The sequence below is a fragment of the Podarcis cretensis genome (genome assembly GCF_951804945.1).
Source record: "Podarcis cretensis genome assembly, chromosome: Z".
Classification (NCBI taxonomy): Eukaryota; Metazoa; Chordata; class Lepidosauria; order Squamata; family Lacertidae; genus Podarcis; species Podarcis cretensis.
The window spans coordinates 29,026,818-29,051,655 of record NC_137184.1 but is presented as its reverse complement, the minus strand read 5'-3'; the positions used below and the strand labels follow the sequence as shown (position 1 = coordinate 29,051,655).

The 24,838-nt window shown below is 42.9% G+C and overlaps 1 protein-coding gene across 1 annotated transcript; it reads right to left on the bottom strand.

The window, feature by feature from the left end:
* Window positions 1-1,745: 1,745 nt before the first annotated feature.
* Window positions 1,746-24,403, bottom strand: LOC307208127 (transmembrane protein 182-like). Its single transcript, XM_079962497.1, has 5 exons — window positions 24,140-24,403; window positions 22,701-22,815; window positions 19,362-19,460; window positions 17,958-18,095; window positions 1,746-7,562 (listed from the first exon to the last, which is right to left on the bottom strand). Exons 1-5 carry the CDS (start codon window positions 24,290-24,292, stop codon window positions 7,333-7,335), a joined length of 735 nt encoding a protein of 244 aa, XP_079818623.1. The 5' UTR covers window positions 24,293-24,403; the 3' UTR covers window positions 1,746-7,332.
* Between the last annotated feature and the right edge of the window lie 435 nt (window positions 24,404-24,838).

The following is a 24,838-nucleotide window of genomic DNA, read 5'->3' as shown; positions in this document are numbered from 1 at the left end:
CGTTCTCATGCTCCTGCCCAGGCGACTCTTACGAGATCATCATTTGTACATGCTCGGGTTGTTTTATGGGATCGATGAAAGGCAAATGACTGTAAATCTTCCTCTGCTCATGGATTCTCATCTTTTATTCTGTGTGACCCATAAGTGTCCGTCCTGACATCAGATGGGTTATTAAAATGACAAAAATATATATCCAAAAAGAGAATTTATAAAGCAAAATTATCACTCAGGGATCTGAGGGGGAACCAGCGTAATCCTAAAGGTCATAATGGTAAAATGCTTCAGATTAAGAAATGAAAATACCTATCTGCGGGCTGGAAAGGAGAGAGGTGTGACTTTCCTTTTGCTTCAGGGAAGTGTGAAATAAAAGCATAGCCAGTGGTCAGAGCTGATAGGAGATGTAGCCCAAAAGTGTCTCCATAGGATCCTCAACTCTGTTTTAGTTCTTTTTTTAAAAAAAATATCCTTCGTATTAGAGAGCTTTAGAGTTCTGAGCTCTCAGAGCCCACCTTACCTGTTGCTACTTTTCCCATAACGTATCAGTTGCAGTTTAAGACTGGAAGGATAGTAGTTTAGAAACATGAAGAAACATTGGGGGGGGGGGTTGCCTTGGAAATCCCAGGTAATATTTGAAATATTTGAATATTTGCAAGCAGGACCTTAGTACAACAGCACTCTGTACAATAGCCAGTTTGCAGCAACTGGCACTCAGAGGCATATTGCCTCTGACAAAAGAGGCAGAAGATAGCCATCAGGGTTAATAGTTATTGGTAGCCTTTAAAAGGTAAAGGTAAAGGGTCCCCTGACCATTAGGTCCAGTCGTGGCCGACTCTGGGGTTGCGGCGCTCATCTCGCTTTACTGGACAAGGGAGCTGGCGTACAGCTTCTGGGTCATGTGGCCAGCATAACTAAGCTGCTTCTGGCGAACCAGAGCAGTGCACAGAGACACCATTTAACTTCCCGCCAGAGCGGTACCTATTTATCTACTTGCACTACGTGCTTTCAGACTGCTAGGTGGGCAGGAGCTGGGACCGAGCAACAGGAGCTCACCCCGTCGCGGTGATTCGAACTGCCGGTGCTCTGATCGGCAAGTCCTAGGCTCTGTGGTTTAACCCACAGTGCCACCCACGTCCCTATTGGTAGCCTTACTCTCCATTAATTTGTATAATTCTCTTCTAAAGCCATTCAAGCTGGTAGCCACCACTGACTCTAAAGTAAGGTTGCCATATTTTGAAGAGCAAAAAAGAAGACGCATTTGCCAACTTCTACTATGGATCAGTATGGCGACTCTACCCATGAAAAAGAGGGCATATCCAGGAAAAGGAGGAAGTATGGCAACCCTATGAAAGGCTTGGTTTTCATGTTGATGTCAAGCAAACCTCACCAGCTATGGGGACATCCAACAAAATTCCTGCTGTTTACCTCAGTGGCTGGGGTGGGATATAAGGGTTCAGGTGGTCCCTAGGGTACCCTGGACCTAAGTTGTCCTGGACTTTGTAAGTTAATACAAGGAGGTTCAACCTGGCTCAATGTTCCAACCTGAAACCCTAGAGAGCTGCTGCAAGCCAGTGTAGACAGTACTGAGCTAGGTGAGTCAAATACCTGATATGGCAGCTTCTCATATTGAACTGAGCAGGGGCAGTCGTCATTTAAAACTCTGCAGTACAAACCAGATTGCATACAGTGTTAAGCTTAGCAGGCTTTGACAGAACTGAAGGTTCTGTGCAACAGAATACAAAGGTAACTTAATACACAAACAGTACATTTAATCGTATGGTGACTGCCAAGCCTTCTGAAGTCAGTGGGTCCACTCAAGTTTGGATTCAATGTCTTCATCAAGGTTTGCAAAGAATCAAAGAATTATTTAATATAAATGCAAACAAAATACACGTTCTAAAACCAACATAGTTCCCCTGTTTCATCTTCTCAGCATAACGCTACGTTAAAATATTAAAAAGACATGTTAACAGTCACCCTTTTATGTCAGTGGAAGTATTTTTTTCCTTTTAAAAACATATATATTTAATTAGCATTTACAAATAGAGCTAATAGTAAACATGATGTCAGCCAGATTTGATTGCATTCAACAAGAAATAAGGTCAATTGGGACTTATCGCTGAATATTTATAACTGTGGTTAATATAAATATTGAAGAGACAGCCAGCATTTCACCAGGCTCACTTAAGTGCAAACTGCATCCCATTGAGGACAATTGCACACACACACATGAATGCACTCATGCTTCATCGTTGCTTAAATTTAGGGACAAAGATTATAAACCTTGATTTGCAACAATTTAGCCACTAGGGGGCGTCTCTCAGAGGGCTCCCAAAATCTAGAGATCCATGTCACTCAATATTTCTCAGCTGTTTTGAGGTTTAAAATTTGAACAGTTTAAGCTTCTGTGCACACAGGCATGCACATAAATTTATCGTGTATCACATGTTATTTTATGACAGTGATGAGGAGTGGTGTGCTCCTATTAGTCCACTGCTGTAACAGGTTCTCCAGACCAGGTAAGCATCTGAAGATGCTGGTGACTATTCCAGCTTGCAGAGGGATCTTGCTAAATGTGCTGTTCCCTATTTGTTTCAGTGGAAGGACCCATCCCACATGCACCCAGCAATACATGCATGGACTAAGTGGCTCAATTTACATGATTGGGGATGCTGTTCTGGGTATGGGATTTCCATGGGGGACACTGGGTTGGGATGGAAGGGGGTGGTCCCTGGATTTGTTGTGCAAAACCAGGATCTGGCAGGTAGGGTTGCATATGCCCGGAATTTCCCTGACATAGCCGGTATTCAGCCCTCACAGTGTCCATGCAGAAATCGCTGGAATGTCTGGGGAAATCAAGTTCAGCAACTTTTGTGCCCAGATTTTCTCTTTTTGAAATATGGCAACCCTAAGGACTTGCATAATTTGATAAATATTTCTCTCCTTCAGTTGTTTAAAAGCTAATCTTTAGCTCCTATAAATGTGGAAGTGAGAGTAAACTCTCACATTTGGGCAAAGCCCAGTGAAATTCTTAGAGCAATAGATGGGGATTTTATTAGCTCTCTGGGGTACCTCTGGAATATTAGTGAATGGGAAAAGGCTTTAGGGCCTCACACAGTTTCTTCTGTCTCCAGTAGGGATGGTTGGTGGTGGATTTTATTCAGTTGTCACTTAAAGGAAAACCTGCTTAAACTGCACTTTCCCAAAAAATGAGCAAACTGAAGCACAGCCATACTCTGACACCTGCCCTTATCTGAAATTTGCAGGGCAGATCTGCAGCCAAGTAATATGTACAGAAATGCATATACTGAGGGTAAAGCATGCATAAAAATGTATATATTAATACAGCATACAAAAACGCAATAGCCTCAGGGATAACCCATTTGCAAAAATGGGTATATTACACAAAATTACATAGAGACATGTGTATATTAGGGAAAATCGGCATTAAAATTATGGTTAATTTTCAGGAGTAATTTTTAATATAGGAGGGAATACAAACTGGTATACAAATGTGGAGAACTTAACTTGAGATTGAAAAATGATAGAAATTATAATTGGCAGGTCCAGACATCACTAGGTCTACATTACAAATGCATACCAGTTTCAAGCCTATTTACATTTCATGGCTCTCAAATGAGCAAATCATTTTGTGGAGGAAGCTAGGATGCCTTGGGATCAACGAGATGTGATAGGAAAAGGTGTTGCTCCCATTGGGTTCCTGGAAATGTAGCTGGTGAGGAGGCTGCACAGGAAGCCAATCTGGGGAGGCTTCAACAAACAAACAAGCAAATTTAGAACCAGAAGCCCTTGGCCATGTCATATGGATACATATGGCAAGTGGCAACCCCCTTCCTAAAATTTCAGAGAGTTCTCCTCCCTCTCCTTACACCCACCCAATGCTGGCTAGAGGTAGTAGAAGCTGTGGACCGAAACAAGAGGGAGGTGGACACCAGGTTGGCAAATGTTGAGGTATTAGGGCATGTTGAATTTTTCGACTTTCATATTCCCCAAATGAGGGGTGCTAAAAAGTTGTAACAAGGCTTGGAAACCCAAAGCATATTTTGGGTAAATTAATATGATTTCATTTTGCTTGGTATATAACTACATAACAATACTGACGTGTGTGTGTTTTTTGCATTTCTAATAATTTTAAACTTGCCTTATTAAAAAAATATTGTGGGGGAAATGTGTGGAAAATTGCATGAAAATAATTAAAAATGATTGCTAAGTACTTGCAGTTATATTACTTGTCCATCAGTGCTGCTACTACTACCATCCCAACCATTGGGAATTGACCTACAATGACTTCTAAACAGAGAACAAGACTGGGGACGTTCGTGCATATGAGCAACCTAATTGGAACTGGCAGAGAGTTGTTGCCCTCTGAACTCCCAACTCTGCAAGGCGTCATGACGTACGGGCTACTGCTAAGAGAACAAAGTGATGAGGATGTCAGAAACTACCCAGCAGCCAATCTTGCAAAAGACATTCGCCCTAAAGTGGGAACAAGCAAACAGTTCTTTTGCCACCCCCATTGTATATTTGCAAGTCACAGTCTTAAAGAAGATTCAAGAGAACTGGGAGCAAGCCAAACACATATCTCTTGGTAGAGAAATGCTAGATGTCAAAGAGGCTTTCACTTCAAAACTCGACAAGCTTTTTGACATCTTTAATTGCAAGTGTAATTTTTTTCTCTGCTCTGCATTTTGCTGCCCCGGTTGCAAAAAAATCAAGTACACCTTCCACTTCTAATAAAAAGAGTACAAAACATCAGAAGTACACAATGTTGCTGTGCAGAGCATCGGATATGGAGTTGGCCTGCGTGCTACAGCTGCCATCACCACTGCTGCCTTTATGGATGCTGGCTTGATCACTGGAGAAGACCAGAGACTTGTCGCTGATCACAATAAAGTCAAGAGGGCCCAATAAAAGGTGATGAAATCCCTGGATCAAGAATTTGACGGTCTTTTTCAGAAGGGTGATATTGACTGCATCTTCTTTGACGGCTGTGAAGATACAACTAAAGTTATGCTGAAAGCAGTTCCACATCATCACAGGGAAGCATTATTCAGTGTGCAGTGAGCCTGAGGGAAGATACCTCTACCACTTCACTCCAGACAAAAGCTCAAAGAGGGGAAAACAAGCTAATAATATTGTAGATTTCCTAAAGAAGAAGGGCATTGATTAGAGCCTGCAGGCCACTGCAGGTGATTCTACAAAAGTTAACACTGGCTGGGAGGGTGGTACTGTGAATCAGGTAGAGGTCAAGCTTGGTTGTAAGCTGAAGTCAGGGTAGGTTTCAGGAGGACGTCCGCAATAACTCACATGGTGTCAGTGAAGTTAATTCTCTTTATTCAAAGAAACAAAACAGCTCAGGAGGTCAGGCCTAGTGAGCCCTTCCGAGGAGATCTTGCCCCAATGAGGCTGTTGCGAGGACTGAAGGCCCCCACTGTCCCACAGACCTCTAAGTCTCTTCCTCTGCCAGGTCCTTCCCAAGCAATCTGAGACTCCAATGTTTTGTCTCCCTTTGCCCAGCTGCTTCATACCTCTTCTGGTTCTGGAAGACATGGGGAGGGGGAGACAGCCTGGCTTCCTCACAAGCCTGACTCATCGCTGCCTCTGGTTCTGGACTGCTCTCTACCAGACACTTCCTGCTCACTAAATAAATCCTGCTACCTCTTCAGCTTCCAACACCTCCTCCTGTGTATAAGACTAGTTTTTTTCCCTTAAAAAGAATGTCAAAAATTAGAGGGGGGGTTATACACAGGGCCATCTCCCTCCATTTTCTTAAATCTGAGTCCCCAAAAATAGGGAGCGTCTTATACATGGGGTGTCTTATAGATGGAAAAATACAGTAGTCCTTCAGTCACCAAACTCTCAATTGGAGAGCCTCTTACTTCGCTGAGTGACAATATTGTAACTAATCTCTCTACTGATCAAGTGTATTGGATCACACAGGCCATAATGATAGGAATACATGAAATGGATCTGGACCTTCTTGATATTGATCCAGAGAGCCATTCAAAATAGTTAACAATAGCAAACAGGCTTTGCCAACAATTCAGTGCTCAGCATGGTATGCTTTCAGCAAAATAATAATCCAGACACCCAATCCAGACACCCTTGAACTCAGATGACAGTGAGAAGAGGAGAACTGGTGTCCAAAAGATTGACTTGGGGGGCACTGAGAGAACCTTCTGTATGTCTGAGGAAGACGCCTTCCATGAACCCCAGTTTTTTGTCCCTGTTTGAGCTGATCAATTAGTCTGAATGGGTATATGAACCTCCTTTGACATGTCATCTTACTACAGTGGAAGTGAATAAGTTTATTGCTGAGCCCATGAAAGTTCCACAACGGCCCTGTTATGCTCAGTCTATAGAGAGGTGTGTGTAACAAGTCACAGAGGCAGCAGGGCTACATCAGAGGCCAAGAAGCGGCTGATGGCCAAGGACGAAGCCAAGCAAGACTTGATGAAACTTGCTGTTTAAATTTCTTATGAACTGATGTCAATACTTTCTAATATTGCTGTATGAGTACAAGGTAATGTTGTATGCTCAGTTGGATATGCTTTGTGCAGAGAAACTAACTTTTTTATAGCTTTGCCCACATTTTCAGAAATTAAAATTAAAATCCTTTGGTTTTCCAAGAACAGTTTTTTAATCAAACCTGGATTTACCAAGCTAAATGTTGTCCAGTCACAAAAATAATGGCATGTTTGAATTCCTCACACCCAAAATAATATACATATAAGACCCACCTTGCTGAATAAATTTTCAAAAATTAAGTTTCACACCCCAAAATGACATGCCCTATGAGGTAGCAAATGACATATTTCCCACTAAGGCAGAGGTGGAGAGCCTATTTCTGTCCAAGGACCACAATGGACAACCTTCTAGGAACCACATGCCAGTGGCGGGTAGAGCCAGTTGCAAAAGTGGGCAAAGCAACAAATATAAACTTTACCTTTGTCCAATAGGCTAGTTTCTAAACACACACACAAACACACCTTTATCCTCCATAACACAAGCCAGAGTTCGTGGCTCATATCAGAATTCATAGGCACTTTTCAGCCAGGCACAAAAGCACACAAGGAGGGTGCTAAGAAGAGCTAGTGAAGGAGCTGTGGCTGTGAAGGGTGTCCCAAGGTCCAGACATTTGGTCGCTGGGCCTGAGGTTCCCTACCTCTGTGCTAAAGTGATCCACCACCATTGTTTTAGAGTGCTTTGCCATCATTAAATGACACAAATATTTCTACAAACGCTTTCCCCAATGCCAAGACAGCATCAGATCATTCCCCTCCTGCACATCTCCCACAGAGGCCCAGCCTTTTCTTATTCCAGCTCCTTCGGGATACTGTAACCGACAAGGTAGAAAAGGATTCCAGAAATAAACACTAAGGGGACTCCCGCCGCTGCAAACATGAACGACCACCCGTAATAAACGTTCACAGGAGTATCGTCGAGGCATCTTTCGCTTCTTTCTAGAAGTATGTACTTTGGGAGATCGGCAGCAAATTCCTTCCACATTGCAAACATGAATATGAGCAGGGCAAATAAAGCACCTGAGAGAGAAGAAGAAGAGGGAGAAGAAGAAGAAGAGAGAGGCTTGGTTGGTTTGATTGGTTTGATTATTTGTATTTCTATGGCACTTCCTACTCAGATGAATCCCAAAGTAGCTTACAAACAGGGCCCCTGAAGACAGGTGTTTCGTGAGGACAGGGTTGCGATTGTATTCTGCAACATGTCATTGGTGCAGTAATCATGTATTAGTGGTGGACCTATGCTAGACCATCCACACACCATTCTGCACTATTAGTTTGTTCTACAATGCTTCCCTGATGTTACCACATTATTGGTGTCTGAAGGGGCAATATTGCTCTATAGCGCAACAAAATCAAGACAAAGAAACAAAGCAAACCCCTGGAACATCTGTAGTATGGAAAGTTACAGGATTTCAGCAGCAAGATTTTAGGAGGGAGGATCTGTTGCAATGTTTTGTCCATGTTTTATGCATGCTATGCAAAGCTATTGATATAATTCTAGGAAGTGTGACCAAATTGCATAAAAGATTACCTTGTTTCTATTCTCTTGCGCTGCAAAAGTCACGAATTCCTAGATTTGCATGAGGTGCCATTATCACTCTCCGCATGTTGCTGAACTTGTTTCTTAGCCATTGGTTTCAGATTTCTAAGATACACTTTGCAGTGATCATGTTACATACCCTCTTGCAATGTTTGGGGAAAGACTGTTTATTTATTGGACTTTTCCAGATCAGAACACAGGGAGGGTAATATTTTTATACAATCCAAACAAGAGCAAAAGTTTATAAAAACTATATATATATATATATATTGTTTTGTGCTGTCTCTTCCTCATAAGGTGGAAAGTTCAGGGTGGCCTAAAAGGGCAGATTTGCCACATAGGAGATGGGTACTGAGGAACAGAAGGTACATAGGGATGGGAGATACCTTCAGTTCAGTTTGCATTTTAATACAAAACTCTTTAACTCTTTAATTCACATTTCATGAAAAAAATATGCTAACCAAAATGCTTTTATCCTTCAAAATTTGAACTTCTCTGCAGTGCTGTTCTCTAACCAAATAATGTGTGCCAAAAGGTGTCTATTAGGAGAAAATGCATTATCTGAGAGGGAAATAATATGCAAAAATGCATATCATCTAAGGGGGAATTGCTTGCAAAAATGTATATATTAAGGAAATTTGCATACAAAAATTCTCATAGCAGGGGATATTTGCATTAAAATGCTGATATGTGAGAGGTCTGTATGTGTGCTGTATATGTGGTGAGTGTGTACATGAACACATGCAAGGAAATGGCCCTTGTCCACTTTGGCCATGCCCACAACTAACATAATGTGGCCCTTGAAGGGTTTGCCAATTCTTGATGGGGCTCTTAAGCCAAAATAAAAGATTAGACACCCCTGCTCTAATTGCTTATTTCCATGGGGCAGGACTGGTGGGAGATGTTTACATTGGCAGAAGTAAGGCATAGTGGGAGTGAGTAGGAAAGATATGAAGGATGGGAAGCACACACACACACACACACACACACACACACACACACACCCTTTCTCTCTCTCTCTCTCTCTCTCACACACACACACACACACACACACACACTCTTTTTTGAAGGCACCTTCTGGTTTCCAGGCCAGATAACATCTCCTGGAATCCTGTGTTGGGACTGATCTAGTCTTTAGTTTTACTCATAGCACAATTGTATGCATTTGTTCAGCTTTGCTTTGTGGCATTGGCTGGCTGCATATATTGACAGAACTGATCCCTTCCTTTCTTTAAACACTCTCTGCCTCCACGCATTAGGGCCTGCGATTAATTGAGAGTTTCCATTTCAATGTTGATTTAGGTCAATGGTATCTTCTGGGGAGGGGCTAATTGCAAGGGCATTGAACCGTGCTATGACACCTTTCGCCTTTAAATTCTTGCAACAATTGTCTAGGGGCTGACTGAGAGCCTTCCTAACTCCTCCTTCTCAGTCAAAGGATGGTAGCAACTTAATTTCAAGTAAATTGTTCACTAAACTCTGTGCCATCCTTTCTCGCTTCATAGCATCGTGAAACCTTGTTGGCTAATTGTAGAGACAAGTGGATGAACTCCAGACTCTCTTTAGAACTTCCGAAGCCTGTCTATAATTTGCTAATTACAGGGAAAGTGAACTTTCAAGCCCCCCCTTTTTCTCACCTCCTTGCCTAGCAAAAACATCCAAAAAAACTAAGAAAAAATAATGAGATGCTGATATCTTTCTTGGCAATTCATAAGTGCAAATGCATATGATATATGAGCAGCTTATAGCAGCCACAATATGGAACTATTAACTTTGAGAGAACAATTTGTAATATAAAGTGTTGGCTATCTCTCCCCCCCCCCCTTCTCTCTATTATTTTCTTTCTTTAAAAGGTTTGATGGAACTCCGTCAAGGACTGGGAAGAATCCCTGTGAGCCAGGCCACTTGTTACATTCATCAGATACAGCTAGATCAAGTCAAAGGTCTATCTGGTCCAGCATCTTGTTCTACGGCAGCCAATCAGATGACTATGGGAAGTCCACCAGCAGAATATGACTGCAACAGCAACTCTCCTCACGTTGCTGTTACTGATTTCCATTAATTAATGGTTCCCATTAATTGGTTTTCAGAGGCATGTGGCCTCTAACAGTGGCATTAGAACATAGGCATCATCATGACTTAATAGCCTTAACCACCATGAATCTATCCAATCCACACCCACCCTGGGGAGTGTCTCCAGGCTCTTGATTATTTTGGCTGCCCTTTTCTGCACCCTTGCTAGCTCCAGTATATCTATTCTGAATGGAGAATGTTCAGAGTATTCCAAGTGTTGCTGCACCATAGATTTGCGTAAAGGAATTCTGATATTGGCAGTATTATTTTTGATCCTTTCATATGATAGGAGGTCTTTCAGGTGCATGTAGAGTGTCCAGGACTCATGCTCCATCCATAGTATTGTGTAGAAGCGGGGATTTAAGCAGGAGGGGGATCTTTTTCACCCTGAGGGCTGCTTTGCCTCCTGAGCAATCTTCCAAGGGCCACTTGCCAGTTCTGGGCAGGACTAGATGTGAAGGTTGATGGAGCAATTGTTATAAGTTTTGTCTGTGTATAGTAGGCTAGTTTCGACACACACTCACATACCCCTCTCTAGTCTCCAAGAGAGAGGAAATACTGTAGTTAAAGTATGCATTCCACCCAGAGCAAACATTCTCTGTGTGAAGCAGGGTCAATGAGGGGTGTGGCCCAGGAAGAGTTGCGGGGGCCAACTGGGGAGATTTGAAAGACCACATTTGAGTTTTCCCACCCCTGTGATATGACATACATATTCATGGCCTAAATTCCAGCTCTAATCCAATAAATCTGTTAGTCTTTAAAGTATACTTGGTTGGTTTTTTGCTGCTGCAAGGCTACCCCACTGGAAACTGTTACATGAATTTGCAAAGAAAGCCTCTCTCAGGTTAACTGTCACATGTCAAACATGGTTAAGAACACCTCATGGCAAAGCAGTTCTCACAGAAAATGTGTTTCATTATCTGAAAAAGCAGTTGGCAACACAGCCAGTAGCTTGGTAGGGATAAAGGTCTCCAAGAGAAGATAGCAATAAATATCAAAAAGCTTCCAGGTCCATCTGCTGAATAATCTTCTCAGCCTACAAGTGTAGATGAGCTGGTTCATTTTGAAAGGGTGCCTCCGGAAAAAACCACCTAGAAAGATTTTGTTAAGGTAGCTGGCAGGTTACCAGGCAGATGCTCTAAAACACGGTCAATAATTGCCTGCCATTCTTAGAAAGAAAGAATGCAATGAGATGATCAAATCTTTCCCTACTGAAGCCCAGTTTGTAATTGAAAAAGGTCTCTGCTGGCACAGCATGCAGTCCTACCAACTTCTGTCACTTTGAACCTGAGATCCTGCTAGGTTTCAAGACACATTCCCCTTCTTCTGGTTTTGAAATCCCTAAACCTTGCCCATGTTTTAGTCACTGGGGGACATTTAGGGATAGGGAAGAAATATGATTCAGTTTGCATTTATTTGTGAACCTACCTAATGCAAAAGTAACATACAATAAAGTGCATTATATTAAGGAGAAGTGCTTTAGAAAAATGTGTATATTAGGCAAGATTGCTTTCATAGCATACATTAAGTGAAAAAATTGCCCTAAAATGCTGGTGGGTTGCTTTTTTTAAGCACACAAAATGATGTGAAGAACAGTATTTAAGATTGGGGGAAAATGAGAAACTGAGAGAAACTAACGTTGGTGCATTTCCTCATCCCTAGAGGTGTAACACAGTGTCATTTCCTGATCACCATATGCAGACAGGTCTTCAGGTCTGATCCTAAACCTCTGCTGGCTTGCAGGATATCCTCAGAAGAAGAATAGGCTAAAGAGTAACCCTACACAAATCTGGAGTGAAGTCCCTGAAATGGTTGGATGGTGCCTTGTACACCTCCTCCCAGCAACTTCTGCAGCCCAGCTGGTGACAAATGTGTTACTCTGCTTTCCTTTGCTCCACATCCGCGAGGCTGAGAGGGGAATCTTGTGGTCTGGGAAGCCCAGGACCTTTATAAACACTGACCAGGCTTGCACCCCTGGGAGGTCACTTAGGTGCTGCTAATGCAGCCATTAGACTTCACCTCCATTGTCTCTTAGGGCAGATGGATGCCTCCAACTTTCAGGTGCGTTTACAATTGCGGTGTTAAATGCATAAAAAGACAGACCACTTGCGAGAAACTTCCAATAGCCTTCTAGAGTCTATTGTCACACACCGTCACTACATGATAAAGAAGCTGTTCGGTGGTGTCAGGGGTTCAGGAGCAGAGGCACAGGGAGGAGAGGAGATGGAGAGTGAGGGGGAGGAATCCGAGGGGAGCATAGGAGAAGAGGACAGTGAACCGAGGGATTCCATGAGCCTCTCCAGCGAATCGGAAGATTCACAGAAGGGGGCGCCAGTGGCCAGGGGTAGGGGGTTCCCAAGGGGAACGTCCCAGGAGCAAGGGGACAGCAGGGACTCCCAGAGCAGTAGTTGGAAATCAGGACCAGCTTCCCCACCAGAGCAGAGTGGGGGGGAAGAGTCCCAAGGATCGGGGCCAGTGCATTCCCCACCAGGGAGAGAAGATAAGGCAGGGCTGACCACGCCTCCATCAGAAAGTCGGACAACGGAGGAGAGGTCAGATCCGGCCAGTGTCCCGGAAGAGGGAAGCAGTGACCGAAGTAGTGTAACGGTTAGGAGAAAGGTCACTGGGCTGGCGCAAGAGGCAAGTTCAAATGTACAGGAGCGCGGGACAGCAGAGAATGAGGATTGGGAACCGGGTCCTAAAGCCCGCCGGAGGGAGGGGGAGGAGCTAAGCGACTCAGCGTTGGAAGAGTCCAGAAAGGGCAATGCCCCAGCGGGCAGGAGGACCCAGAGGAGGAGAGAGCAGCGTAAAAGGTGGAGCCGGGCTAGGATCTTAAACTGGTGTCATAGGGGAGGAGACTCAGACGGTACTACGCCGGTCTAGGCTTTAAGACGTAGAGCTGCGCGCTACGGCTTTGAAATGGAAACTGAACATCAATAAAGACTTTTGTACATAACTACAGCCTAGCGTTGGTCCTCTGTGAGCTGGGACCTAGAGGCAGCTCTGACAGGTGGTAATTCAGCTACCACAGTGAACCACAATAATATAGGCCAAAAGCTGAAAGGAGAAGGCACAGGAGACATGAAAAGCCTCAATAGCACTTAACAAGTTCATTCTAACATTACATTGCAGGGATGGTGAGTGGAGCAACTAGGGGCAACAACATTTAGTTTACTTTTTTTTTAAAAAAAAAAAAAAACCTTAAAAACACCCTTCATCAGTGGTCGCCAAGCATTTGTGGCCTGCGGACACACTTGAAAATTTTAGGAACTGTCATAATAGTGGCAGTGCTCAGAACTCCTATCTGTAATAAGCGACCTATACCTACCTCAAAACAAAACACAGACCAAAACCTCAGGCAACACCCCCTTCCCAAAATCAGAATTAGGGGGCAGGGGGCCTTGGCAAGTCTGAGGGCTTACAGGTAGTATGTTGGTAACCTCAGTCCTGAAACACTGTCATGACAGGGTCTTCTATGTAAAAAAGAAAGATGGCTAGTGTGTATTTGAAAGTTTTTCTGATAGTGCTAGTGGATTTTGTTCCCACCACCACCATGAATTTTCCTGTCCTTATTCCCCCCAAAAAATGCAAATAGGGTGGCAACTGGAGGATGATGTATTTTCAATCAATCAATCAATCAATCAGATTATTATTTAGGAGCAGAGAAAGTCTCTACTTTAGGGTGTAGGCAGAATCCGCATTTCCTATCTCAGAACTGAATCCCAAGGCAAATTCCCCCTCCCTATAAATTACAATCACTTTCACTTTTCTCGAAGGAAAGATCTCCGGGACACGTAAGTTAATTAAGGATGATCTGCCATCCATATCAGATGACAATGACAGTTTCCCCCTTCTGTTGTCATTCCAAATCCTAAAGCTGTGAAAGAAATACTGTTGATGTTATTGAATGTTATAAGATGGCAATGGATTCTTATTTTATTCTTATTCTTAGAGTGGATGGTATATAAAATGATTTTGCAGTTCATTGATTGTGTATCTTGCTGTCAGAGCTTTTGCTGCTGTTTATTTTATTAGTTATTATTTATTAAATTTGTATACCACCCTATACCTGCAGGTCTCAGGGTAGTTACAGCATAAAGTCACAATGCACAAACACAAAATAAAAGTAAAAAAACAAACAAAACAATAACACACACACCCCGAACTCAGTCTATTTTATAGTTTATTTTATAACTTCTGTTGTAATTCATTTTCGTTTTCCTGTTTTTATGATGTTTTATGTCTTTAAATTTGTAAGTCACCTTGAGACTCCTTATTTGTCAAGCAATTCATACATTGAATTATTATTGGGTGTGTATCCAGCTACAAATCTACTCAGAGTTGAGCCACTGAAATTAATGTCCCCTAGATTAGCCAAATTCATTAATTTCAATCGATCCGCTCGGAGTATGACTAACAGAGGATACACAATAACAACAGAAGCAGCAGCCAGTGTAGATAAACATTACAGAACTCTATTCAGAGATTCAGATGATGGTCCAGATTATCTCATACAAAGACCTTTGACTAAATATTACTGGAACAATCATAAGAACAAGTTTGGATTAAAGTATTTACTAGATGTATTAATTGTACTTTGTACAATTGTATTTTGTATCCTCCTACATTTGTTTTATTGGATTGGAAGTTATGTTTAGCTGCCCTGAGAATTTTATTGAAGGAGCAGGGAATAAATCACATATGCATTATGTGGAGAATCAAATATAGGTGTATAAAATTCAAGAGTCTCTAGATGAAATGGATTGGCTACTCGGCGGGCACCGTTTGTGCCCCCCCCGACCCGCGAAGGAGCCTTTTTAAAGGCTGTGGAGCGGGTGACAGGGGGGGTGGTGGTGCTGTGAGTCTTCCGCTTCCCCTGCCGAGCGAAGCCGCATGCCATTCGACGGAGAGCGCTGACTTCTTCCATTGAAAATTTGGACTTTAAAAGAATAACCCGTGAGTAATTGGAACTTGGATTAAAAAAGGGGAAAAATTCTTTTTAAATTCGGAGCGAGTGGGGGAGGTGCAAAAAGGAAGTCAGCCTCCCCCCTGTTGTAGAGGAGCTAAAACAAAGGATTTGACAACTAAGATCGAGCGCAACCTTTTTTTTTTGATAAAGTTATTAACTTCGCGATGGAAAATTATAAGACTGGGCTGGAGGAGAAAAGTGGAATGTGAACTAAAATGCAACCCCCCCCCCCCCCGGAAACCCCGGGAGCGATCCGTAAGAGCGCCGGGAGAGGAGAAATAGAGGTTTTGACAGCTGTCAAAGGAGCTGTCAAAGCGGAAGAACAAAAAGAGAACTTTGTTACGAGGACTTTGCTGGTCACATTTGTTACAAATTGGATATAAATTGTTTAAAACAAGAAATAATAAGTTACTTTGACTGCTGGGTCTGATCGGGAAGGAAACTGAGTTATTATAATCCCTCTAGAGGAGCTGTGGGACACTACAAGTATTGTTGGCATTGAATTTGAATAGGACTTTTTATCGCCTGGGAAACTGCAGAAATGGAACACTATTTTGTCTACAGAGGTCTACACACTAAAGGAGACAATAGATTTATCTATTGAAGAATGGAAGGGACTTGACGTAATGTTTTGTTCCTGAATAACAAAGCCTCTGCAGAGGAATTAGAAACTTTTTGGAATTAGAACATTTCTGCAGGAGAGAAGGGAAAAAAAAAAAGAGGAGGAGAGAGAACAATAAGAACAACAAGAATAACAAGAACTGGATAAAGCTGGAAGATAGACTCCTTCCAAGATCGGACATGTGAAATCAAAGATGACCAAAAGACGGCAAAGACTAATAAAAAGACGGCAAAGCGGATTGGTGAAGGACTGTGGTTTAGATGTGGGAGCTCCAGGATGACAGTAGACAGTGACGGACACTGGGAACGCAACCGGGAAGGGGGGGAGGGAAATTTGGAATCCAAAGGGTGTTAAATTACATTTTATTCTTTTTTCTATTTTTCTGTTTATCTTAATCTGTATTGCATATTAAAGAGGGGAACTCGCGGAAGGGAACAGGTCGATTTTAGGGGATGGGAAAATATTTTTTAAATTGGGCCAATGATAATAATTTTAAAATTTGGGGTAAGAATTTGTTGAATCTATTTGAAAGAACTGGAATACAAGAGGGGGAGGGGAGGGGAAGTCCTGGAAAGAAGCCAATGAAAATAAGGTTTTAAATTTGGATGTTTTTCTTTTTTTGTTATATTTGAAAATCTTTAATAAATATTATTTTAAAAAAAAGAAAGAAATGGATTGGCTAGAGGTTCGGAACAGACAAAATAAAGTACTTTTCACACAGTGTATAATTAACTTATTGCAACATCCTACTGCTAAATGTAGTGGTGTCTGCTATCTTAGATGCCTTAAAAAGGAATGAGGAATCAGCACTGTGGAACCTGTAGCCCTCCCAATGTTGTTGAACTACAATTCCCATCATTCCTGACCATTAACAATGCAGGCTGGGGCTGGTAGGAGAGGGGCTCTAGTTGCATCTGTCATTGGACTCCAACCCCTATCAACCCCAGCCTGCATAGTCAATGGTCAAAAATGATGGAAACTGTAGTCTAATGATGTATGAAGGCCACATCTATTAGCAGCAATGAGCAGCGATATGAATGGCACCTCAACAGCAATGAACAGCAATGAATGGCACCTCAATTATTCAGAAGTAGGAATAACCAAATCTGTCAATTTCAGTATCTCTCAATTCTGGCTTTGTCTTTCTAACAATCTGTGAGTTTGTCTCACACACAGCTCATTTCCTTTGTTCCCCTTAATGGCCCATTACCCAGGCAATCACCTCATCAGGAATTTAGCATGGCTTATATTTTAACAGGGATGCAGGTGGCGCTGTGGGTTAAAGCCTCAGCGCCTAGGGCTTGCTGATCGAAAGGTCAGCGGTTCGAATCCCTGCGGCAGGGTGCGCTCCCGCTGCTCGGTCCCAGCGCTTGCCAACCTAGCAGTTCGAAAGCACCTCCGGGTGCAAGTAGATAAATAGGGACCGCTTACCAGCGGGAAGGTAAACGGCATTTCCGTGTGCGGCTCTGGCTCTGGCTCTGGCCAGAGCAGCGATGTCACGCTGGCCACGTGACCCGGAAGTGTCTCCGGACAGCGCTGGCCCCTGGCCTCTTAAGTGAGATGGGCGCACAACCCCAGAGTCTGTACGGGCAGGGGTACCTTTACCTTTACCTTATATTTTAACACTTGTTGGATCCAGGGGTTAGAAGGGCCTCAGCATACAGCCTACTCCCCACCCGCCTCAAAACTCATAACAACATCATAATGACCTTCATTCTCTGAGCGCTGGTGGCCCTTATACAGCGAAGGTAGCACCACACACCCATAAACAAGAGGGAGGAATTAGCGGAGTTGGCTAGAACATACTGATAATGCCAAGGATGCCGGTTCGATCCCCCTTTGGGACAGCTACATTGCAGGGGATTGGACTAGATGATCCTCAGGGTCCCTTCTAACTCTACAATTCTATGATTCTATGAAATCCAACACTCCAACTACTGTGCCAGAAAGAAGGAAAGAGAAACTAACCAGTGGTCAATACATGCACCTTTCTCTTTATGAAATACTGTGTAATTTATTATGAGAACGCCCATGTGATTTTTAAAAATTTTTTTGCACACATTCAAATTCATTCTTGATCTCTCTCTTTCTCTCTTATGCGCATGCGCGCGCGCGCGCACACACACACACACACACAGGCTACACAAAGTGGGAATTAGCCTCAGCATCCCAGGCACCCATATATCCAATTATCATGAATTGGCAGCTTACCAGCCGTGATGAAGAATCCGCCTCCTACTTTATAGAACCGTGCACTGACAAAAGGCACACCACACACCAAGAGAAATCCTCCTACGAGGCTGGCAGTGACAGCCAGCACAATGAACGCTGTCCAGAAGCCCCTGTACACTGCGCAATCGGAAAGAAGAAAGTAGAGGGGAACGCTGAGTAAACTCACATAATCGGATCTCCTTTCAGGAGAGGCTTGTAGCAAACCAATTTGTTCCAAGTTTCTCCAGCAAACAATTTGGGGAAAGTCGGGAGGGAGGGAGGGAGGGGGGAGAGAGAGAATGAAACAAATCCCAGGATTATCATCAGTAATTCAGAATCAGCTTCTTGTCAGTTTTATGGAGCTGCTACAATGGATTCAGCTGATCTCTGCACCCTAACTCGCAAGCATAACCAGGGTGCATCATGTGGTAGGTATCATGTTATACACAGAACACCAGTGCTGAATAGCCATGTCCCTTCTATGTTTACAAACATGATAAATGTATGATCATATTTCATGCGGGGGGGGGTTGGAGGAGGTGATTACAATTGCAACCATGGTATGCAGAGAAAGGGCCACAGCCAGAGTCCATGGCACCCTACAGGTGATGTTGGACTACAACTCCCATCATCCTTAACAACTTGCTATGTTGGCTGGGGATAATGGGAACCGTAGTCCAGCAACATCTGGAAGGCACTGTGTTGGCTACCTCTGCTGTAGCTCAGTAGTAAAAGCATCTACTTTGATTGCAGAAAGTCCCTGGATCAGTCCCCACCATCTCCAGGTAAAGCTGGGAATGTCCCAACGCTGGGCATATACTACCAGTCAGTGTAGGCAATATTGAGATATGAGCCAATAATCTGACTCAATATAAGTCTGGTGTTCCATTGTTCATTAGGACTACAGTGCAAAGGCAAAGGGTTAAGCCCTCTTCCCAGCAGAACAATGGATCAACAATTCAGGGTTTCACACAGGAATCTTTCTCAGCCATTTCTTTGAGATAAGGGGGCTTTGAACCTTTTGCATGCAAAACATGTGCTTTACCCCTGTGCTACTATAGCCCTTCCCTGTTTACTTAGAAGTCAAGTTGGGTCTATACATGCAATAGAAGAAGGGGAGGAGGAGGAGTTTGGACTTGATATCCCGCCTTTCACTCCCCTCAAAGCGGCTCACAATCTCCTTTCCCTTCCTCCCCCACAACAAACACTCTGTGAGGTGAGTGAGGTTGAGAGACTTCAGAGAAGTGTGACTGGCCCAAGGTCACCCAGCAGCAGCATGTGGAGGAGCAGGGACGCGAACCTGGTTCACCAGATTACGAGTCCACCATTCTTAACCACTGTACCCGAGGTGCTAGGATAACAGTAGACATTCAGTCTATGGGGTCAAATTTAACATGTGCATACCTGCAGTTGCATCATAGGAGGGGTGAGGATGAGGTCCAAGTGCAATAGGCATAGGAAACAGGTAGCCATGCATGCAATGTTTTGGATGTGCTTGACTCGCTGGAAGAAAAAAATAGAAAACAGGACAGTTGTCTGCTGCCTCTGTGGTTTAACAGTCACGGTAATCAGGTCTACAAGGGTTCTAATCATGCATCTGTAATGCAAGAACATCTAAAATATGCAAGCTGGCAGTTATCAGGGCAACTGTTAAAGAATTGGTCCCATGTTTGCTTATTTCCTACCCACTCTGCCCTTTCCCCTTGTGAGTCTTTTTGTTTGTTTTTTTAGATTGTAAGCCTGCAGGCAGGAGCTGTCTTGCTTTTAATTAGGGCTGCCGTACATCCAGGATTTCCCAGACATTACCAGGATTTCAAAGGTGGAAGTGACGTCCAGGGGGAATTTCCGGAAGGTGGCAGTTTGTCCTGGATCTTCGGCAAGTAAACCACAAAATGCATTTTGGGGGGCCAGACACTGTAGAACTTATTCTTTTCTACTGTCCATTGTACAACCAGCTATGCAAACACGTAGTCTAACATCACTGCACAATGGAAATATCAGATTCTATCTGTCTGACATTAACACAAAAGTAACTGCAAGGGTGGTTGAGTTTTTTGTCAATAGTATCTCTCTGAGTGGTGAATGGCACTATTTAGTGGGAAGAAATCCCAATGAAAATCCTCATTACTATATATATTTTTACATGGCTGTTTCTTTAGGAAATCATTATTCTCTCTGTTTACAATGTCAAGGCTGTTTGTGTCATGGCCGCCAACATGGCACCATCCACACGCAAGTAGAAGGTAGCAACAAGCTTGGGAAAATCTCCGTTTTTACAAAAGTACAAAAAAATCTTTAGGGGAGGCACAGCATGGGAGATCCCCAAGCAACCCAATGAGGATTGAGCATGTTCAGTGCCCCTAGAATACTGACTGATGGGAGGAGATAGAAAATCAGGGGGAAGTGGGAATGGAATGGAGGGTCCTCAACCCCAAGCAGATGCATTCCACACTACACCTTTGGGTCACATCCACACCAAGCATTTAAAGCACATTCAATGCACATTTAAAGCATATAGCTTCCCTCATAGAATCTTAGGAAATATAGTTTTCCCCCTCACAGAGCTACAACTACCAGCACCCTTAACAAACTACAGTGCTCAGGATTCTTTGGGAGAAGCTGTGGGTTAAACCACAGAGCCTAGGACTTGCCGATCAGAAGGTTGGCGATTCGAATCCCCACGACAGGGTGAGCTCCCGTTGCTCGGTCCCTGCTCCTGACAACCTAGCAGTTCGAAAGCACGTCAAAGTGAAAGTAGATAAATAGGTACCACTCCGGCGGGAAGGTAAACGGTGTTTCCGTGCGCTGCTCTGGTTCGCCAGAAGTGGCTTAGTCATGCTGTACGCCGGCTCCCTTGGCCAATAAAACGAGATGAGCGCCGCAACCCCAGAGTCGGCCACGACTGGACCTAATGGTCAGGGATCCTTTATATACTTTAAATGTGTGTTAAATGTGCTTTCAATGTATTGCGTGGGTGTGACCTTTGTTGCATTTCCTACTTTGTTCTAAGCTTGATGTGGTAGAAGCTATCATAATCTATTATCTCCCCACCACCACTTTCAGGTAGCACTTCACCTATTGATTGAATTCATCCTGCATTGCCTGGGAATTGACCTAGGAATAGTTACCATTTTTGAGTGCTGCAGTGCCTAAGGATGGCATACTTCCGAGGAAGTAGAGGGGCCATTACTGCAGAGGTGTCCCATCAATATTAATGTCACCAAGGCTTATCATGATGAACGGTAATAGGATGAATGTTCAACAAATTAATTAATGATTATCCACTTTACTTAAAAATGCTTCCCACAAAATAGGGGGCACTTTATAATAAATGGACATTCGTTCGTGCTAAGTGACTAATGAAATTTCAACTGCATTAATTATTGCATCTGCAAAAAGCGGCAAAATGAATTTGCTGCGATCGGTCTCATTAATGCAGACACAAAAAGTAATAAAAGATCTCCTGGTTATCAAGAATATCTTGCGCTACGGGAATGGGCTTCAAGTGATGTTTAATTTGATCATTTGACTTAAGGTAATATCATGTTATACAACGTATTATAATAATTAGGCTTGGATGGCCTCCATTATTACATTAACGTGGCAATCCAGAACTATCTATACTTTATCGATGAACGCTAGAAGTACAATATAAGGAAGGCTATTAGAAGACTCAGTTGGCAGTTCTGTGCACACATACTTGGCATTGTGGGGCAAAGTGAGGTCTGCTTCCAAGTAAATATGCTTGGGATCAGAAGTCAGAATAAAATGCTGGTGAGTTTCTAGAATCAGGAATGTGGAAGAGCATACACAAAAGTCCTAGATAACTATCATGCTTATTTATTAAACATATTTATCTACTCCCAAACCATAAACTATCAGGTCACAGTTAAAAGCAATTCAAATAAAAGCAATTGGCTAATTAAAACATCTGCAATGGCCTGCTGTAATTAAAAAGACTTCAAGAGGCACCTGAAAGACAGATGTGAGGGTGACTGCCTAATAATCCCTGCTGGAAGACTGGTCCACAGCATGTGACCATTGACACTCAATGTCCAACTTGCAGCTGAGGCCAGTCAGGCTTCTGTTACATGGGGGACAACAGCTTTCTTGGTGATTAAATAAGGGCTCAAGGGCTCAAAGTATGCTTTGTCCAAGTTATTCAGGGCTTTGTATATCAACACAAGAGCCTTGAACCTGGCTGGTTACATATGGGCAGCCAGTGCAGGTGTCTTAGCAGATGCTATCAGTCACCTGCCCCCATCAGCAGACCAACTATTGTGTTCTACACCAGCTGGAGCTTCCAGACCAGGCACAAGGGCAGCCCCACATAGAGTGCAGTTCAATAATGCAGTCTCAAGGTTACTATGCTTAAACCAAAGCTGTTGGCTGGATGGCAAACCAATCTGACAAATACGACTGCTGCTTTCAGTCCGCAAATGACACATAATTGATTACAGTTCTCCCAGCATTTGTACTAAGCTTCCTCTGCAGTGAAATGAATGGAGTAGAATAATGTAATCACAATGTATGTTACATAATTTTGCCACAGTGGACTGTGAGTTGAATAATGTCATTTTTGGTGGAAGGTGAACTGCAGTGGAATAGAAACAGTGACACATGTGATTAATACAGGGCAGGATGAAAATCAATGCCTTCTTGGCTACAACCTCAACAGAAGCTCTCTTGTTAGGTAGCTACTATATACTGCAACACTGTGTTGCCGATTCCACTTGTACTCACTAAACCAGAAGTTCCATATGGTCTCCTTGTAATCTTCACCAAAGAACCAGCACCGCCAAAAGAAACCTTCATGGTGAAATGTAAGAATTCCTTTTGTCCAATTTCCCGTCCCAACCTATTTTTTAAAAATGAAATGAAATTCCAGGAGTTCTATGAAAATTATTGCATTCCATTTAGCACAGAAGCATTTATTAATTTACATTTGTATCCCACTTTTCTTGTAAGGTACTGTATGGGGTACTGCCCACTTCATTTTATCATCACAACAATTCTTGGTAGATAGGTTATATTTTTAAACACAGTATTAATAGGCAGATAGTGTTAAAATTGAGCTTGAATCCCTAATATACCAATCACTGCTTATATATACAAATACAGAGCATAATAGCTAGCCAATGTGTTGTTGTTTATTAATTAAAATGCAACTTTTGGACATCATTCTCCAAAACCCAAATGACTACTTTATGTACACCCAAGGACTGGAAACATTCACAGTGTGTTCTGCAGGTGTGTGAGTGCTGTTTTCTCATTTTTTTAAGCAGCAGTCCATTTCCCTAAGCCTTGTCACAAAGTCAAACTGTTTCTGAAGGTCCTTCAGTTTCAAAAGGGGATTGTCATGCAGAAGGAGAGGTGGGGGAAACCATAGGAAAACATAAGCCTTAAAAGTCTGGTTGGTGGGCACAGAACAAGCAGCCTGGTTCTTTGGATCCCAGCCAATGTTTTAAAAGAATCTGGGTGTGGGGTTAATAATATCTCATTCCAGCAGTTGGAACAAATATACTGGGTAAAAGCATGTTTTGAACTGGACCTCTCCCCTGCTTCCTCCTCCACTTGGAAAAGTGAGTAACATGCCAAAGAAACTGGAGACACAATGGATGGAGTTGAGAGAATCCCCAAGGACATTTCCTACATTCACACAGTCAAGGTTTGCTATTTGGCCAGAATTTTACAAGCCTGGCTGCTTTTTGCCCTCTAATATTATGCATATTTACTTTGAAAGTAAGGCCCAGTATGTACAATCAGATTACTCCTAGGTAAGGGTGGATAGGACCTTAGGCTTAGCCAGTTACCAAAACTGGAGTATAATATTGGCTACAATATGTCCTTGTTTTTTAGGAGGGGTGACACCAGGTTAAATAAACATTAGCCGAGTCATTATATGGGTTTTACTGCACTAATTCATCCATTAGATCTGCATGTAAGGGGGGGGGCACACACATAATTCTAAGGAAAACATTGTATTTTCTTTGCAGATGACAGTCACTGATGGTAGTCTGGTTGTTTAAGAATTAATTTAATCTGAATATGTCAGGTGAAGAGAGAGCATGCACGAGAGTTTCTTATTTGGGATCAAAACTCTCAATCTCTTTCATTTTCCTCTCCTTTCCAAGAGCATTCTCTTTTCCCCTGGTAATGGCACATTAAAGCTACAGGTTTACCTCCTCAGTGTGATAGGTGCCGTTCTCAGGTATGAATCCTCCACACGTCTCCGTCGCCAGGAGCCAATAATCTGTCCCAAAGGCTACAAGGAAGAGAAGGACCCCAAGGACTCCGATGATCCCTGCTAAAAAGGCAGCTATTTTGATCTTCATGATAGAAAGACAAAGCAGGATGGGGTTGGCAGCTCAAAACTCAGCAAAGGAGGAAGAGAGTGTTCTTGTTTTGGGAAGAGGGAAAGGAAGGGAGGCAGAGAGAGAGGGGGGGAGCAGGGAGTAGAGAATGAAGAGTAGGGGTTCTATTTTAAGACACAGATCAGCATCATTTCATGACTGGTGTTCATTTCACAGGGCACTAAGGAGAGAGCTATGAAAAGCTGATGACTTGGGTCTACCAAGCAGCTAAGGCATTAAAGCACACCCATGTATGTATACTCTGAACTTTCAATCTGCATCAAGGTAACTGACATTCTGTCCGAAAAAGAGCTGCATGCTGTCACCTGCACATATTGCAACCAATTTCTCTCATAAAAATAGAGAAAGTGGAACCTGCAACAAAATGTTGGGAGTCCAAGATGTTGCTGTGTGAAATTCTCCTATTCAGGGTTCCAGGCAGGCAGATACTCCAGTACTGAGCAATGGATCTTCCACAAACCAAATTACTCAGAAACAAAATTAAGTCTGGGGCTCCTGTGGGCAAAA

Coding starts and splice junctions, on each gene's coding strand:
- LOC307208127 (XM_079962497.1), bottom strand. CDS start 24,292: ATGAAGATCAAAATAGCTGCCTTTTTAGCAGGGATCATCGGAGTCCTT. Junction 22,816..24,139: donor GCACCTATCACACTGAGGAG/GTAAACCTGTAG, acceptor TTTAAAAAATAG/GTTGGGACGGGAAATTGGAC. Junction 18,096..19,361: donor CTCCTATGATGCAACTGCAG/GTATGCACATGT, acceptor CCGATTGCGCAG/TGTACAGGGGCTTCTGGACA.